Below are 15688 nucleotides of genomic sequence, written 5' to 3' on the forward strand. Positions count from 1 at the left end.
TGTGTCTCTGCCTGTCTCTCTCTGTGTGTCTCTCTGAGTAAATAAATAAAATCTTTAAAAAAAATAAATGAGATCATACAAAACCTCAGTACAGCATAGTGCATGGTAGCTACTGAACCCCATTTTGCAAAGGAAGTAAGAGAAGCTAAGAGGTGAAGGGCTCATTTAAGGTCATGCAGCTGGGATCTGCTTAAGGCCAAAGATCTCTAACTCTGCCTCTCCCCCTGGCTGCTTCCTGGGACCCCAGCTGCTTCCAGCTAGGGCTGGACCCAGTGCAGCGACTGAAGCTTTCCAAGAGGGGACGCTGCCAGCAGGGAGCTTGCAAGCCCATGGCCATTCATCCCTGTGGTGGGTTAAATTGTGCGCTCCCCAAATTCACCTCCACCGGGGTACCTGGGTGGCTCAGAAGTTGAGCCTCTGCCTTCAGCTCAGGGCATGATCCCGGGGTCCTGGGATCGAGTCCCCACATTGGGCTCCCCACAGGGAGCCTGCTTCTCCCTCTGCTTATGTCTCTGCCTCTCTCTCTGTGTCTCTCACGAATAAATAAATAAAATCTAAAAAAAAAAAATCACATCCATCCAGAACCTCAGAATGTGACCTTTGAAAATAGGGTTTTTACAGAAAAGGACACACAGAGCCGCAGGGAAGACAGCCCCATGAACACAGAGGCAGAGGTTGGGCAATGCTGCCACAGACCAGGGATTGCCAGGATCCACCAAGGTCTGGAAGAGGCAAGGAGGGACCCTCCCCAGAGCCTCTGGAGTGAACACAGCCCTGCCGACACCTTGATTTGGAACTTCTGGCCTCTAGAAATGCAAACAAAATAAAGTCCCATTGGTTTAAGTCATTGAGTCTGTGCTGCTCTGTTCCTGTAGCCCTGGGAAACCAAGACACTGCCCTTGCCTTTATGATGTGCATAGACAGCGAGAGCTGGATGTAAAACATCTGTTTGCACAAAGGGTGATGGTGATGGGGACAAGTGCCCGCCTTTGGGAGGCAGACAAGGGCCTGGCTCCTTCCGTAGCCAGTTTCAAGCCTTTGTTTCCTTATTTGTTCCACAAGAGAACGTCTTGATCCTACTGGTTTATGGTGAGGATTAAAAGAGCTGGCGCGGCAGAGGGGGCTGGTGGTAATGACACAGGGCATTGGAACAAGGCATGGAGGCTGATGTGCCTGTTAATTCCATCCTCACAACTGCCCTGGGTGTCCTTACATTACAGACGAGGAAACTGAGTCACGAGATGTTAGCTAACTCTCTGAGGCCGCACAGGTAGGTAGTGCGGGGCAGAGCTGGGACTCAGACCCCAGCCATCTGACTCCAGAACGCCCCCAACCCCCATCCCTGGTCACTACAACCTGACACTGCCCTGTGCCCAGAGTCCACACTCCTCCAATCTGGCCTCAACTTCTAGCCTCGTTAGAGGCTGACACACAGTAACGTTCAATTAATATCAATATTTTTATCCTGTCCCTGCCTTCCTCCTCTCTCAAGTCAGGCCTCATTGATCCAGCCCCCGGAGCCACCTTGATTCTGGCGTCAGGGATCATAGGACCCCAAATCTGATTCCGGGAACCTTGAGATCATGACTCAGCATGTCACATGGACAGTCCCTAAAATTCCTCCTTAGACATCTGTCTCTCTGCTCAAGTCCCAGTCCTGAGACAGCTCCTCTGATCCCCCTCCCTCTCCCTCCTCTTTCTGATGCTCACCCTCCCACCCCCAGCCCCTCCACCTCCCCTTTCACCCCCATTTTGGCACCAGCTCAGTCTGACAGCAGGATGGTCTTCGGGATTCATGATGCTCGGAGGGCTGTGGGAGGGGATAGTGTGTCCCCGATTTGACGTTTCCTCCATCTGCCCACCTCCCCACCACCCATCTAGGCAATTGTTCACTGCCCTTCTCCCTGGCTCAGCATCATGCACTGTCCGTGCTGGGAAATCTGGGACTTCTTGGAAAGTATAAAGAGGAGATGCTGCTCTGAGGGGCTGAGCAGAGTGGGGACAAGGTCTCCAGTGAGCCTACCGCTGCCGGGCCACAGTTTCTTCACCCTGACTCATTTCTTGCCTTTGTCCTCATTTATCTCTTACAAATTGTGAATTATTACAGAGAGCATTAGGGAGACCATTTGTTGGAAGGTGGGAGTCAGCTACAGGTAACAGCCTTCCTCCTGATTCCTCAACACAAATAGGGAGTTCTGGTGGGTGGAGGGGAGGCCTACGGAACAGACGTGTTAGGGGGCGGGTGATTGACCAATATGGCAATTCGTCCCAACCTGATATTGAGTGGAGAACCCTGGGTCAGGAGTTTCCCACAGATGACAGAGCAGTCCGGCAGGCTTCTCTGAGTAAGTGATGACATGAGATCCAAGCAAGCAGGAGTTGACTTCAGGGAAGTCTGCAAATCACAACGCCCCAGCCCCTGGGTCCCCTGGATCAGGGATCCAGGTCAGAGTCAGGAGTCCAGGTCATAGGAGGGAGACAGGTAGAGAGAGAGAGCAGCTTTCCAAACCATTGACCTGGAGGTAAGGAAAAAGACAAACGCCAGGCGGTAGAGCCAAGGTGCTGGGTGTAGAAGGAATGGGCAGATAGATGTAGGTTATGTGGAGTTGGCCTCAGCAAAGCAACGCTATCTCCTCCCCTGTATCTTTTTCTCTCCCTGTGAAAGATCTCAGGACCCCACAGCCTTTAAAACCCAGCCTTTTGCTCTGGCAATGCAAAGACTCAGCTCTGAGAATGCTCGTCATGGGGCTGTTTATGGAGGGGAGAATGGGAAACAATCTAAATGTCTGGGGGTTGGTGGAGTGATTCATGGTAAAACCACAAATAGAAGACCACAAACCTTTCCCACTGCTGCTGGGGACAAACACCCAAGGATGTACAAAAATGCTCACAATATGTTACGGGAAAAGAACAGGTAATAAAATGTGAGACCCTAACTTTATATCACCCAAACCAGACCTGTATCTTGGTGGAAATATTGATATACATTGGTGTGGGTGTGTATGAACATTTTTAACTACTAACAGTTTAGTATACATTTTTCCAGTTTTTTTTAAGGTATGTGTATTTACTCCTTTTTGTGAGTTTGTACCCTTAACAACTCTTGAACGACATCAATTTTACCACCCCCCCCCATCCCCTGGTAACCATCATTGTACTCGTTTTCTACAAATTTGACTTTTTAAAATTCCACATGTAAGTGATAATCATACTTGTCTTGTCTTCCATCGTATATATACCACATCTTTTTTTATCTGTTCATCCATTGATGGGCATTTAGGTGATCTCATATCTTCACTATAGGGAAATGCATGTGTATATAATCTTATGCATAGAAAACATATAAAAACCCCACATGTATTACCCCAAATATGCACACCACATATATAATATATAAATTACTATGTATATACTAGAAGAATGTACACGAGAATGTTAATGGCACTATATGTGCTAATACGTATATGTACAAATATATTATACATGCATATTGTCATGAACTGAGTCTTTACGTCCCCCTGAATTCATATACTAAAGCCCTAACCCCCAGGGTGGCTAATTCATAGAGAAGGCCTTTGAGGAACTGACTGTGGTTAAATTAAGTCATCAGGATGGGGCCCTGATCTGATAGGATTAGTGTCATTGTAAGAAGAGACACCAGAGCGCTCTCTGCGTGTGTGCAAAGAAAAGGCTGTGTGAGCCCATCGAGACAAGGTGGCCATCTAACAAGCCTGGAAGAGAGCTCTCACTAGAAACTGACCCTGCCAGACCTTGACCTGGGATTTCTAGCCTCCAGCACTGTGAGAAAATAAATATCTGATGCCTAAGCCCCAGCCTCGGTCAGGGGGAGCAGAAGCTCAGGAGCTGGGGACCTGGCAGGGACTGTCAGAGCCATGTGTATAACTTTGCACGGGTTTGGTGAGCCCGCCTGAGCCTCCTCCTTGCCACCAGAACAAGATTCCTATGAAAATGGGGTTTTCCAGGTTTCCAAAGGGTTGGCTCATAAATACATGCATGCATCTCAGGGTGCTATCCGTGTGCCCTCTCGGGGTGCCATGGGCACTGGGGCAGGGCAGCCCCCTGGAACCAGCCCAAGGACTGTCCTAAGGGAGTTCTTGAAAAACTGGGGTGGCCTTGGGGTCTTGACGCCTATGTGTCATGTCTCCTGCACAGATCAGCTGGACATCATCTCCATGGCAGAGACAACCATGATGCCCGAGGAGATCGAGCTGGAGATGGCAAAAATTCAGCGCCTCCGAGAAGTGTTGGTCCGACGGGAGTCTGAGCTCAGGTTTATGTGAGTGCTTCAGGGACGTGGCCGAGGAAAGGAAGGGATGGGGAGGGGAGGGCACCCAGACAACCTAGCATTTACTATTCATGACTGTGGGCCAGGCGCTGGGATAAAGGCATTGCGTACGTTGAAAAAAAAATCTTGTTTGGTTCTCACTACTGCCTAGAGGGGTGGGTATCAGAGTCTCCTATTTTATTATTTATTTATTTAGCAAAGATTTATTTGAGAGAGAGTGAGCACAGTGGGGAGGAACAGAGGGAGAAGGAGAGAGAGTCTTAAGCAGGCTCGGCGCTGAGCACAGAACCTGACCTGGGGCTCGATCTCACAACTGCGAGATTGTCACCTGGGCTGAAACCAAGAGTTGGATGCTCAATTGACTGCACCCCCCAGGTGCCCTCATGGAGTCTTCCATTCTAAACAAGATCTTGAAGTTGGGATTGAACTCAAGCCAGGCTGACTCAAAGACCAAAAGAGTCCAAGCTCTTTCTATGTTTCCTTCTGAGAAGAGAAAAGGGACAAGAGAGGGTGGGCGGTGGTGGGGGAGGGTTGGTGGTGGTAGAGATGGGGACCCAGAGGTGATACCTCTGCCCCTGTTGGTAGGTGCATGCCCTCTGGGTTCAGATAGTTCTGAGATCCAAAATAGCTGGGAGAGTTTGGGGCAGGTTCTCTCAGCACTTCATTTCCCTGATTTGGGAAATGGGGGAAAATGATAATACCTCTCCCCTTGGGTCACTGGCAACCTCAGAGTCACATGATTTGACTCAACCTCCACTGGAAGAAGCAGCAACATCACACCTTCTGGGCATGCCCTGGAAAGTGCACGTGCCGCCTGTACCCTTTTACTGATTTCACTTAGGCCCGTTATGGGATTTTTCCATTTTGCAGATGAGAAAGACTGAGGCTCAGGGAAGTTACCCTGCTCAGGGCCTCCCAGCTAATAAATAGAACAATTAGGCTTCAGGTCCTGCTCTTCTTGCTTTCAAAACTCGTATTCTCCTTGTGTGGCCTTCTCTCACCCCATGAGGTGGCCCACTGGATTTAAGTGCTGCCATTTATTCGGTTTATTCGGTTTTATGTAGGCCAGACCCTGTGCTAAATGCTTCACAGGCACGGTCCCTTAGAAGAAAGCTCTAAAGCACCCCACTCTATGAATGAGAAACATCTTCCCTCTAACCTGGGAATAAGCTAAATCCCTCCCTACGTGAGTGTCCAGAAACAATTCTTTCCTCTTCATGGGTTTTGCTTTTGGTTTCGGTTTTGGTTTATCAAAAGGACTTGAGGAAGGATCGATTGTGGAGGAGAAGTATGACCAACTGTTCTAGTAAGTCAGGTGATTCCGGGGTGGTGGAAAGGGAGGTAGGAGGGGGGTTGGGGTGACTGGGTGACGGGCACTGAGGGGGGTACTTGATGGGATGAGCACTGGGTGTTATGCTATATGTTGGCAAATTAAACTCCAATAAAAAGAAATTAAAAAAAAAAAAAAGGTGATTCCAACCACGGAGATAACTAGGACAGGAGAGGACTTTGAGGTGCCTGTGGGTGATCCAAGTACAGATGAGTGGCAAGAAGTTCTGTGTCTTTGTCTGATGTGCACAAGAGACCACTGGACTTGACACAGATTCTCAGGGCTCGCCCTCAGATTGGCAACTCCTGAATTCAAGTAATGGCTATGGTCCCCCTGTGTTAAACGAGTAGACAAACAGCAAGGATCAAGCATGGGATTGGCGAATGCTGCAGTCTCCATGCAGCTCCTCCTTGTGGATGGACTCAGGGCAAAGGGGAAAGCCAGAGAGTCTGGAATAGTTGAGGGTTCCCTGGCAACAAGAGGGTTTGGGATGATCACAGTCTATAAATAATACAGGTGTGCCTTAGACATATTGTGGGTTCAGTTCCGGACCACTGCAGTAAAGCAAAACTTGCTATAAACTGAGTAAGATTAATTTTTTAGCTTCCCAGTGCATATAAAAGTTATGTTTACACTGTACTATTGCCTACTAAATGAGCAATAGTGTTGTCTTTAAAAAAAATGCAAAAAAAAACAACAATGCACATACCTTAATTAAAACAAGATTTTATTGCTAAAAAAATGCAAACTGCTAGCTGTCATCTCGGCATTCAGCAAATCATAATCCTTTGGCTGGTGGAGGGTCTTGCCTCGATGTTGACAGGTGCGGACTGATCAGGCTGGTGGGTGCCAAAGGTGGGGGTGGCTGTGGCAGCTTCTTAAGATGAAACAACAATGAAATCTGTCACATGTATGGATTGTTCTTTTCATGAACGGTTTCTCTGTAGTATGTGATGCTCCCTTGATTTCATTTCACCCAGAGTAGAATGTCCTTCCAAACTGGAGTCAGTCCTCCAAACCACATCGCTGCTGCTTTATCTACTAAGTTTATGTCATATTCTCGATCCTTTGTTGTCATTTCAATAGTCTGCACGGCATCTTCACCAGGAGTAGTTTCCATCTCAAGAGACCACTTTCTTTGCTTGTCTGTGAGAAGCGGGTCCTATCTGTTAAAGTTCTATCAAGAGGTGGTAGCAATTTAGTTCCATCTCCAAGCTCCACTTCTAATTCAAATTCCCTTGCTATTCCCACCACATCTGCACCAACTTCCCCCACAGCCTTGAACCTTCAATCTGTAAAAACAATGCAATATTCGGTGGCTCAGTGCTTGAGCGTCTGCCTTCAGCTCAGGTCCAGGGATCAAATCCTGTGTCAGGTTCCCCTGCAGGGAGCCTGCTTCTCCCTCTACCTATGTCTCTGCCTCTCTGTGTGTGTCTCATGAGTAAATAAATAAAATCATTTTTTAAAAGTGCAATATCAAAAAAATAAATAAAAATAAATAAAAAATAAAAAGTGCAGTATCTGTGAAGCGTAATAAAGTGAAGCACAGTAAAATCAGGTGTGCCTGTACATACTTTGTGCATGCAAATCAAGTCTTTGTTCCTCCATTCTATCTTTAATCCCAATTCATAAAAATGACCTGGGTTAATAGTAATGGCTTTTATTAATTCTGGTGGATAGTTTTCTGACTACTCTTCTATTACTATAGAACCTTTAGTTGGGGCGCCTGGATGGCTCAGTCAGTTGGGTGTCCTACTCTTGATTTCAGCTCGGGTCATGATCTCAGGGTCGCAAGATCGAGCCCCGTGTTAGGCTCTGTGCTCAGTGTGGAGCCTGCTTGAGAGACTCCCCCTCTCTCTCTGCCTCTCCCCCTGCTCCTGCTCTCTCTCTTTCTCTCAAATAAATAAATAAAATCTTTTAAAAAAACAATTTTCTGTCTTCTCCTCAGCCCCCCACCCCGTGTGTGCTATCTAAAAAATAAATAAATAAATAAATAAATAAATAAATAAATAAATAAATAAATAAAAATAAAAGGAAGAAGACAGAGAACATACAGGTTCTGCTGTAAAGTAGTGAAGAGCTCCCTTCAGCCTGCAATGGTCAAGAGGGAGCAAAGACTGCTTTTGTTGCTAGAGGAACAATGGCTGTCACTTTGCATTTACTGACCTTTGCATCGAGTGTGCACACACTCATTAGTCCCAGCCTCTGGCACATGCCTGACACACAGTGAGGGCACAGTGACAAAAATACCTGGCATTTAAGCTCCAGCTCTGAGCCAAGTGCTGCACTAAACTCTTGACCTGCAACCTCGATAAATTGTTCCATCATGCTCACTTAGGGACAAATGTCGACCATGGATACTTGAAAGCAGCTATGCTCTCCAGGGGACTATCAATACATCAGTAGATACTTGAATAAATCAAATTATTCAAAGGATACAGAAAGATGTCAGTGTAGTCAGGATATAAGAGAGGCTCAGTGACATTCTCCAGGGGAGGGGCCAACTTCCAGGCTCCCTGGAGTGGGGAGACTTGCTAGGAGCCTGCAAACAATATACTGATAGCTCCCCCATCCCTCTACCCAGCCTGGTATTGTACCTGGTGGTACATCTACCTTGTCAATCTCAGAGGTACACAGTGGACCCCGGATGACAGGATAGAGATCATTGCCCACTCAGACCCAAACAAACGCCTCCTCCATCATCCTTGGCCTCGCAGGCTAGCAGTCCATGGGTGGGCCATTCTGGAATTCAGTACCCCGGCTATTTCTCAGAGCCAGGCCCTCACACAGCTATAGGGGCCCTGTTCTTGCATCCCTTTTAGAGAAGAGAAAATTGGAGGTTAAAAATTTTGTCCGTGGTTGCATTAACTAATAAAAAGCCAAGCTAGGATGCAGGGAGTCCAGAGTATTGATTCAGTGAGTGAATGAAGGAAGAAAGGAGGGAGGGAATGAAGGAAGAAAATTCTTTAAAGAGTATACACCACGAGGGTAGGAATCTTATTTATCTTTCTCACTGTTCTATCTTTCCATCATTTTGAACTGGGCACTTATTAGGCCAATTATTATTTGTTGAACATGCAATAAATTATTCTTTCACATTCCGTCCTTACTGAGCAACTTCCCTTCACACACACTACATACACACACACACACACACACACACACACACACATGAGGGCTCTGGGCACAGAGTAAGAGGGGAAATAGAATTTCAGACCATACTAAGCATTTGCAGGCTCAGGTGGAGAAGTGCTGAGTGACAGGAATGTGACAGCTGTTGACTGAGACAGTCCCAATGATTGTAGCTGTAATAACCAAGACCAGATTGGTTTTGTCACACCTGCTCTGAAGTAATCAGGTTCATACCCATCAGCTCCTGTGGAGACTATGTGAGTCCAACCACATTTCATGGTCGCGGGTGTCTTCTCACTCTTACTGTCTCCTGCTATATTGACTCATTAGAGAATGGGTCCAACAGCTGCTGCTCCTAACACTCCCAAAGTTTAGCATTTTTCTTTCATGGATTTCTATGTTCTTTGCTATGTTCTTTGAACCTTGCTGGTTCAACCTCTCCTCTTGCCAGGATGGTGAGGAAATAGAAGAAGGAGATTTACCCAATCCCCAGGGAACTAGAATGAATTGATGAGAAGTGAACTCAGGGATCATCCTGGCTCTCCCACATCCTAGGTGTGTGACCTTGGGCTCAGGACAGAGTATAGAAAAACTGCTGTGTACTCTTCGTTCCCCCTGTCTTTGCCCAGCACTTCTGGAATGCAAAGACAAACTCCCAGTTGGATGCCTGCAATCCCACAATCTCACCATCCCACATTGGGTTTTGTCTTGTTCCGCCATCTTGAATTAAGTGTGGTAGAAATGGAAAGGATTTTACTGAGGGCGGCTCAGGCTCAGTGAACAGGACTGAGTCAGGACTTCTCCATACTCTTGCCCTGGAGACAAGTGATTTATTTGGAACCTAAAATGATGAGCTCTCATTTGGGCGGCCAGGTGTGCAAGTCAACCCGCCAGGAAGTCATAGTAGTGCTCTACAGGGGTTCTCAGGGAGCTCAGTAGTCAACTTTCAATAAGCCCTGAACACATGTTATCACATCATCTATGGAAAGTGCCTACTAATGGAAGGATGAATCAGGGCAGCCTTCCCTATGCCTTGGTGAAGGTCCCCAAGGTCAGGTTCGGGGAAGGGCTATGAATGACCCCGGTGGGCATGGTGTTGTCACCTTCTCCATGTCCCTTAGCTTGTACTCTGGTTTATAGGCAGCTAAGCGGCAGCTGGAGATCTCCCTCATGAAGTTTGATGATTTTACAAGCTTCATCTGAATGAGTCAGTGAAAGCCCTCAGTATCACAAAAATGCCTCTGTAATAGGTGCCAAATGTCCAGGCCATAGAGCTTGAAGCCTACTTTGTGGGCTCCTTGATCTCTATGCCACCCAGCTCCCGTCCGTCTGCTGCTGCCCCACGTCCGTGCCACTCCCTAGCCTGTCCTACGGAGGCTGTCGCCAACATCACACTCATTTTCTCACCTTTAACTCCGGGCACTGAGTCACACCAACAGCTTCCCATGACTCCACAGCCCGAGCCAGCCCGGCTCTCCCGCATCCCCGTACCATCCCAGTCCTGCTGTTTAACTGGCTTTCAGATAATTAAGAATCTTCCACCTCTGAGCAGGGGCAGGGGGTGATTATCTTCATTTCACACCTGCTTGGTGGATTTTCATAAAAGGGACAGTGTGCTCTGTCACTCAGCTTGCCCTGGGCAGTGGCGGCTTTAAGCAGGGACACTGAGAACCGCAGCGGGCAGGGCCAGGGAAGGAAGGATCTCAGGAGCTCGGTGCTCACAGTCCGCTGTTTCCAGAGCCTGGGCTTGGACCCCAATGACCTCATTTTATTTGTTTATTTATATTAAGATTGTATTTTTTTATTTGAGACTTGGAGAGCAAGAAACCCAGAGAGATAGAGCAGGAGTGGGGTGAGGGACAGAGGGGGAGTGAGGGAGAAGCAGGTTCCCCTCTGAGCAGGGAGCCTGATCAGGGACTCGATTCCAGGATCGCAGAATCATGACCTGAGCCGAAGGCAGATGCTCAACCGACTGAGCCACCCGGAGCACCCCAGTTGCTTCATTTCATTAAGAAGTACTCGGTGCGGTGAAGAGGTCAGGCCCTAGGATCCAGCGGAGATTCGGGTTGGGGAGGTGGAAAAGTGCGTAAGTTGTAAATAGCAGTTTTTTAATACTTGCAATGCTGAGCAGTGTTCTAAATATTTTACATGCGTTGATTCATTTCATCCTCACCACAACTATAGAGATAGGTAATACCCACCCCACCCCGCTATTTCCCACCCTCCCTGCCAGAAGGAAACTCATGCACAGAGAGGTCAAGTAACTTGCCTGGGGTTGCACAGTGTCCATTAAATAGCAGATAATGACATATCCCAAGCATTCTGGGTCCAGCGTCCATCCCAACCATCATGCCCGGGGTGGGGTGGGGGGGGGTCTCTCAACTGGCTTAGAATCTCACTTTTTACTTGTTACCAACTATCTGACCTGGAGCAGATTTTTAGCCGTGTTCTAGCTTCAGTTTCTCCCTCTGTCCAGTGGGGCATCGATGCTTCCCTGGCAGCAAGACAGCAAGAAAAGAGAGGACGTGTGTGAAAGTAGGTGCCTGGCTCTTCCTAGGAAATAAGCAGATCCAAATTCCCCTCCTCCCTTTCACTGTTAACACTGAGCTCTGAGGGATCGTAGGGGATTGGGGCTGCTTAGTCATCCCCGGGGAATACCCAAAAACACAGTTGTCTCCCCCAGAAGCTGGGGAGTGGCTCTCCACCAGTAAGACCAACTCTGCTCCAGGGCCTTAACTTTATTGTTACTAGTGTTATTTTTAAAAATGTTTTATACACCTGCATTTTTTTTTCCTCTTTAATGAGCTGATGTTCTCAAGTCTTGTTAGGAAAAGCTTCAAGCCAAGAGCAAATTGAAGCATGTGCATTTATATAACTTGACACATCTTAGCCACCTTCAGGGGTTCTGCATCATGCTGGTTGCCCTCTGGGTTTTAAATAGCATCCCCTAAGAACAGGTCACTGTTCCCAGAGCCACTGTACACAATGGGTGGGGAGCAATGCCTTTCGATGCAGAAGATCTGAAAAGCAACTTGTTTTGGACAAAATGTACAGGAATGTGAGGAATTGGGGCGGGGGAGGGAGGAGAGAGGATGGAGGACATTGCAGGTTGGACCTCTGAGTGCAAGGATCCTCCTGAATTTCTAAGCATGCCAGGAGGTAGGGATGAGGGTGGGAATCTGGGCTGATCAAACGGAGAAAGACATGTCCCCCACCCGACACGCTTCTGTTCCAAGTTGCCTTTTGCAGTCAGACCACACTTCAGGAAAGGAAATTCTTCTCTCTTGGAACTCGGACTGCCTTACCAGGACTTCATTCTCTTACATCCAAGGATCTCCTCTGAGTCTCCTGTTTGCTGGGAGACTCTCACAGAGAGAGGCAGAGACACAGGCAGAGGGAGAAGCAGTCTCCATGTAGGGAGCCCGCTGCGGGACTCGACCCTGGGACCACGAGATCATAACCTGAGCCAAAGGCAGATGCTCGACTGCTGAGCCACCCAGGCGTCCCACCATCCTAGGCTCTTGTGACAGTTAATTTTATGTGGCAATTTGACTGGGCCATAGGGTGGCCAGATAGTTGGTCATACATTATTCTGGGGGAGTCTGTGAGGGTGTTTCTGGGTGAGATGAACATTCGGATCAATAGACCAAGTAAATCAGATTGCTTTTCCTAAGGTGGGTGGTCCCCATGTGATCCATTGGAGGCCTAAATAGAACAAAAAGGCTGAAAAAGAGGGAACTCTGTCTGCTTTGCTGATGAGCTGGGATATTGATCTTTTCCTCCTGTGGACTTGAACTGAAAAATCAACACTTCTTGGGGCCTGAACCTCCAGCTTTGGGACTGGAGCTATATCATCGGCTTTTCTGCTTCTCCAGCTTGCCAATGACAGATCTTGGGACTTCTCAGCCTCCATAATCATGTGAGCCACTTCCTTATAATTAATTAGTAGATCAATCAATCAATTGATCAAATCTCCTATTGTTTCTGTTCCATAGGAGAATCCTGACTAATCAGCCCTGTTTATTCTCAGAAACTTCCATCTGGATGCTTTATCTGGCTAGCAAAGACCTAGGAAGTTGAAGACTGATTAAGATAAAAGGATATTGGTTCTAGCACTTTGTGAAACAGTCGGCATCACCTAGTAAAGATGAGCATGTACTTATTCTACAGCCAGCAGCTTCTTTCCTGGGTAATACCCTAGGGCTGCTCTGTACAACTGGGTAGGCACTAGCTTCACATAGCCATTTCACTTCAAATTCATTGAAATAAAATAGGGGGAAACCTGGGTGACTCAGTGGCGAAGTGTCTGCCTTTGGCTCAGGTCGTGATCCTGTGGTCCTGGGTCAAGTCCCACATCAGGCTCTGCACAGGGAGCCTGCTTCTCCCGCTGCCTGTGTCTCTGCCTCTTCTCTGTGTCTCTCATGAATAAATAAATAAAATCTTAAAAAACGAAATGAAAAAAATACAGTCCTTCAGTAGCTACTACACTTCAAGAGCTTCTTAATCAATTGTGCCTAATGGCTGTCCTGCTGGAAGGCATACACATTTTTGTAGAACATTTCCATCATCACAGCAGTGCCCTAAAGAAATGCTCACACATGAGTGCCAGGTGGCATATCCCAGGATATTCTTTTTTTTTTTAAGTTTCTTTTCTTTTTTTTTAATTTTTATTTATTTATGATAGGCACACACAGAGAGAGAGAGAGAGGCAGAGACACAGGCAGAGGGAGAAGCAGGCTCCATGCACCGGGAGCCCGACGTGGGATTCGATCCCGGGTCTCCAGGATTGCGCCCTGGGCCAAAGGCAGGCGCCAAAGCGCTGCGCCACCCAGGGATCCCCTATCCCAGGATATTCTTATCAGCCTTGTTTGTAAGAGCAAAAAACTGGAAACAGCTCAAGTGTTTATAGGCAGTAGAAAAGGACAAATGAGTTGTGGCCTAGTCACTCCGTGGAATACTATATAGCAGTGTAAATGGATGCTCTACAGGCATTAACCCAGTTGCATCTCAAAAATAAGACTTTCATTCAAGATGATGTAAAGATCAAAATGTCTAAAACCAAAAAATGTGCAGGTATTCATATAAAGATATAAATTATAAATAAATTTATAAGATATAAATTATAGAAAGAAAAAGCATTACGAGAAGCTCAGCCTAGTGACTACCTCTGAGGGAATGAGGGAAACTCAAAGGAACAGGGCACAATGGGGCTTCTAAGGGTCCCATACAGGTTATGACTTAGGCAAGATGATGGGGACATAACTATTTATTACTCCACAAAAGGCATATATTTATTTTATGCCTACTTTTGTATATAGTTCACAAACACACACATGCACATTTTTTCCCAATTTTTTTGTGGCAAAATAGACATAAACATCAAATTTACCATTGTGATCATTTGTGAGTGTAGAGTTCAGTGGTATTAAGAACATTTACACTGTTGTGCAACCATTACCTCTGTCCATCTCCAGAACTTTCCAACTTGCAAAACTGAAATCCTATATCCATCAAACAACAACTCACCATTTGCCCCCCAGCCCCTGGCAACCACAGTTGGCTATCTGCCCCTGAGATTTGGATTTGACTACTCTAATTTCCTTACATAAATGGAATCATACAGTGTTTGTCTTTTTGGACACACATGCACCTTTTACTTTTGCTTTTTTTTTTTTTTTTTTTTTTTTTTTTTAGAGAGGGAGAGAGTGCATGAGTGTCAATGGGAGAGGGGAAGGGCAGAGGGAGAAGGAGAGAGAGAATCTTAAGCAGGCTCCAAACCCAGTGCAGAGCCCAATGCTGGGCTCAATCTCATGACCCTGAGATCATGACCTGGGCCAAAATCAAGAGATGGACACTCAACTGACTGAGCCACCCAGGTGCCCCCACAAGCACCTTTTTAAAGGAAAAATGCTAGGAAAGGGAAGGAAGTTTATGGTCTTTGATATCTTCACATCCATGTTGCAGGTACATCAAACCCAGTATGTCCAAGTCCAAACTCATGACCCCCATGCCATCCCACAGCCCTGTCCCCACCAAATGTAGCTCTGCAAATGGCCCAGCACCATCATCTACTCACGGAAATACCAAAATCTGAAGTCAGACACCATTCTTGATTCCTTCCAATTTGCCACCTTGCATAGTTAATGCACCCCCAAATTGAGTCAATTTTACCTCCTAAAGTAGTTTTAAAAACTGTCCACTTTCCTCCCCCGCCACAGTCGTCACCCAAGAGTGCATTCCCATCTCAGTCTTGGGTCTCAGGAGCATCCCAGCTTTCCACCCTGCTGCTGCCCTCCCCGCCAGGGTACCACAGCCAGAGGAAGCCTCTTGAAATGCAAATCAGGCCACGGTCCCAGTGTTAAACACCCTCCATAATTTGTTACTGTGACCAAGCCTGGATCTGGTTCCACTGGGTCTGTTCCTGTCTCTTCTGCCCTCTGTTCTTCATCTTTCCTCCACCCTCAGCCCCCACCACTGATCAGCATCCCATGGGCACCCTTCAGTTCCCCCACATATACTCCAGGCCCTGTCCTGCCATGGGGCCATTTCCAATGCTGTTTCCTCTGCCTGGACTCCTCTTCCTGCCACCCTCTTTGCCTGGTTATCTCTCTCTCTCCCTCCAGGGCTCAGATCCAGGTTTGCATCTGAGGGGAAGCCTTCCCAGCATTTCCCAGACTCTCCAGTCTTATCCCCATAACCGCGATCCTTTCCTTAGATTCCCTCCATTTATAAATACATGCATTGGTGTGAGTATGTGTTCAGTATCCTTCTCCAACCTGATACTGGCCTTGATGGAAGCAGAGGCTGAGCTGTTGCACCCCTAGCAGTATTGGCGGCACCCAACGCGTGCCCAAACTCAGAGCAGGTGCACAGTGAATACCTACCATACAGATGAGCAAGAGTATTCATATTCCCACTTG

General features: G+C 47.2%; 1 protein-coding gene across 1 annotated transcript in view; it reads left to right on the forward strand.

The window, feature by feature from the left end:
• Positions 1-15688, forward strand: part of BMERB1 (bMERB domain containing 1) — a 113630-nt gene that overhangs the window by 58433 nt on the left and 39509 nt on the right. The window contains exon 2 of the mRNA XM_055341209.1: positions 4174-4297. Within this exon, the coding sequence (XP_055197184.1) occupies positions 4174-4297 (124 nt within the window). The remainder of the gene's footprint in view (positions 1-4173; positions 4298-15688) is intronic.

Source organism: Nyctereutes procyonoides, unplaced genomic scaffold (assembly GCF_905146905.1).
Source record: "Nyctereutes procyonoides isolate TBG_1078 unplaced genomic scaffold, NYPRO_anot_genome, whole genome shotgun sequence".
Taxonomy (NCBI): Eukaryota; Metazoa; Chordata; class Mammalia; order Carnivora; family Canidae; genus Nyctereutes; species Nyctereutes procyonoides.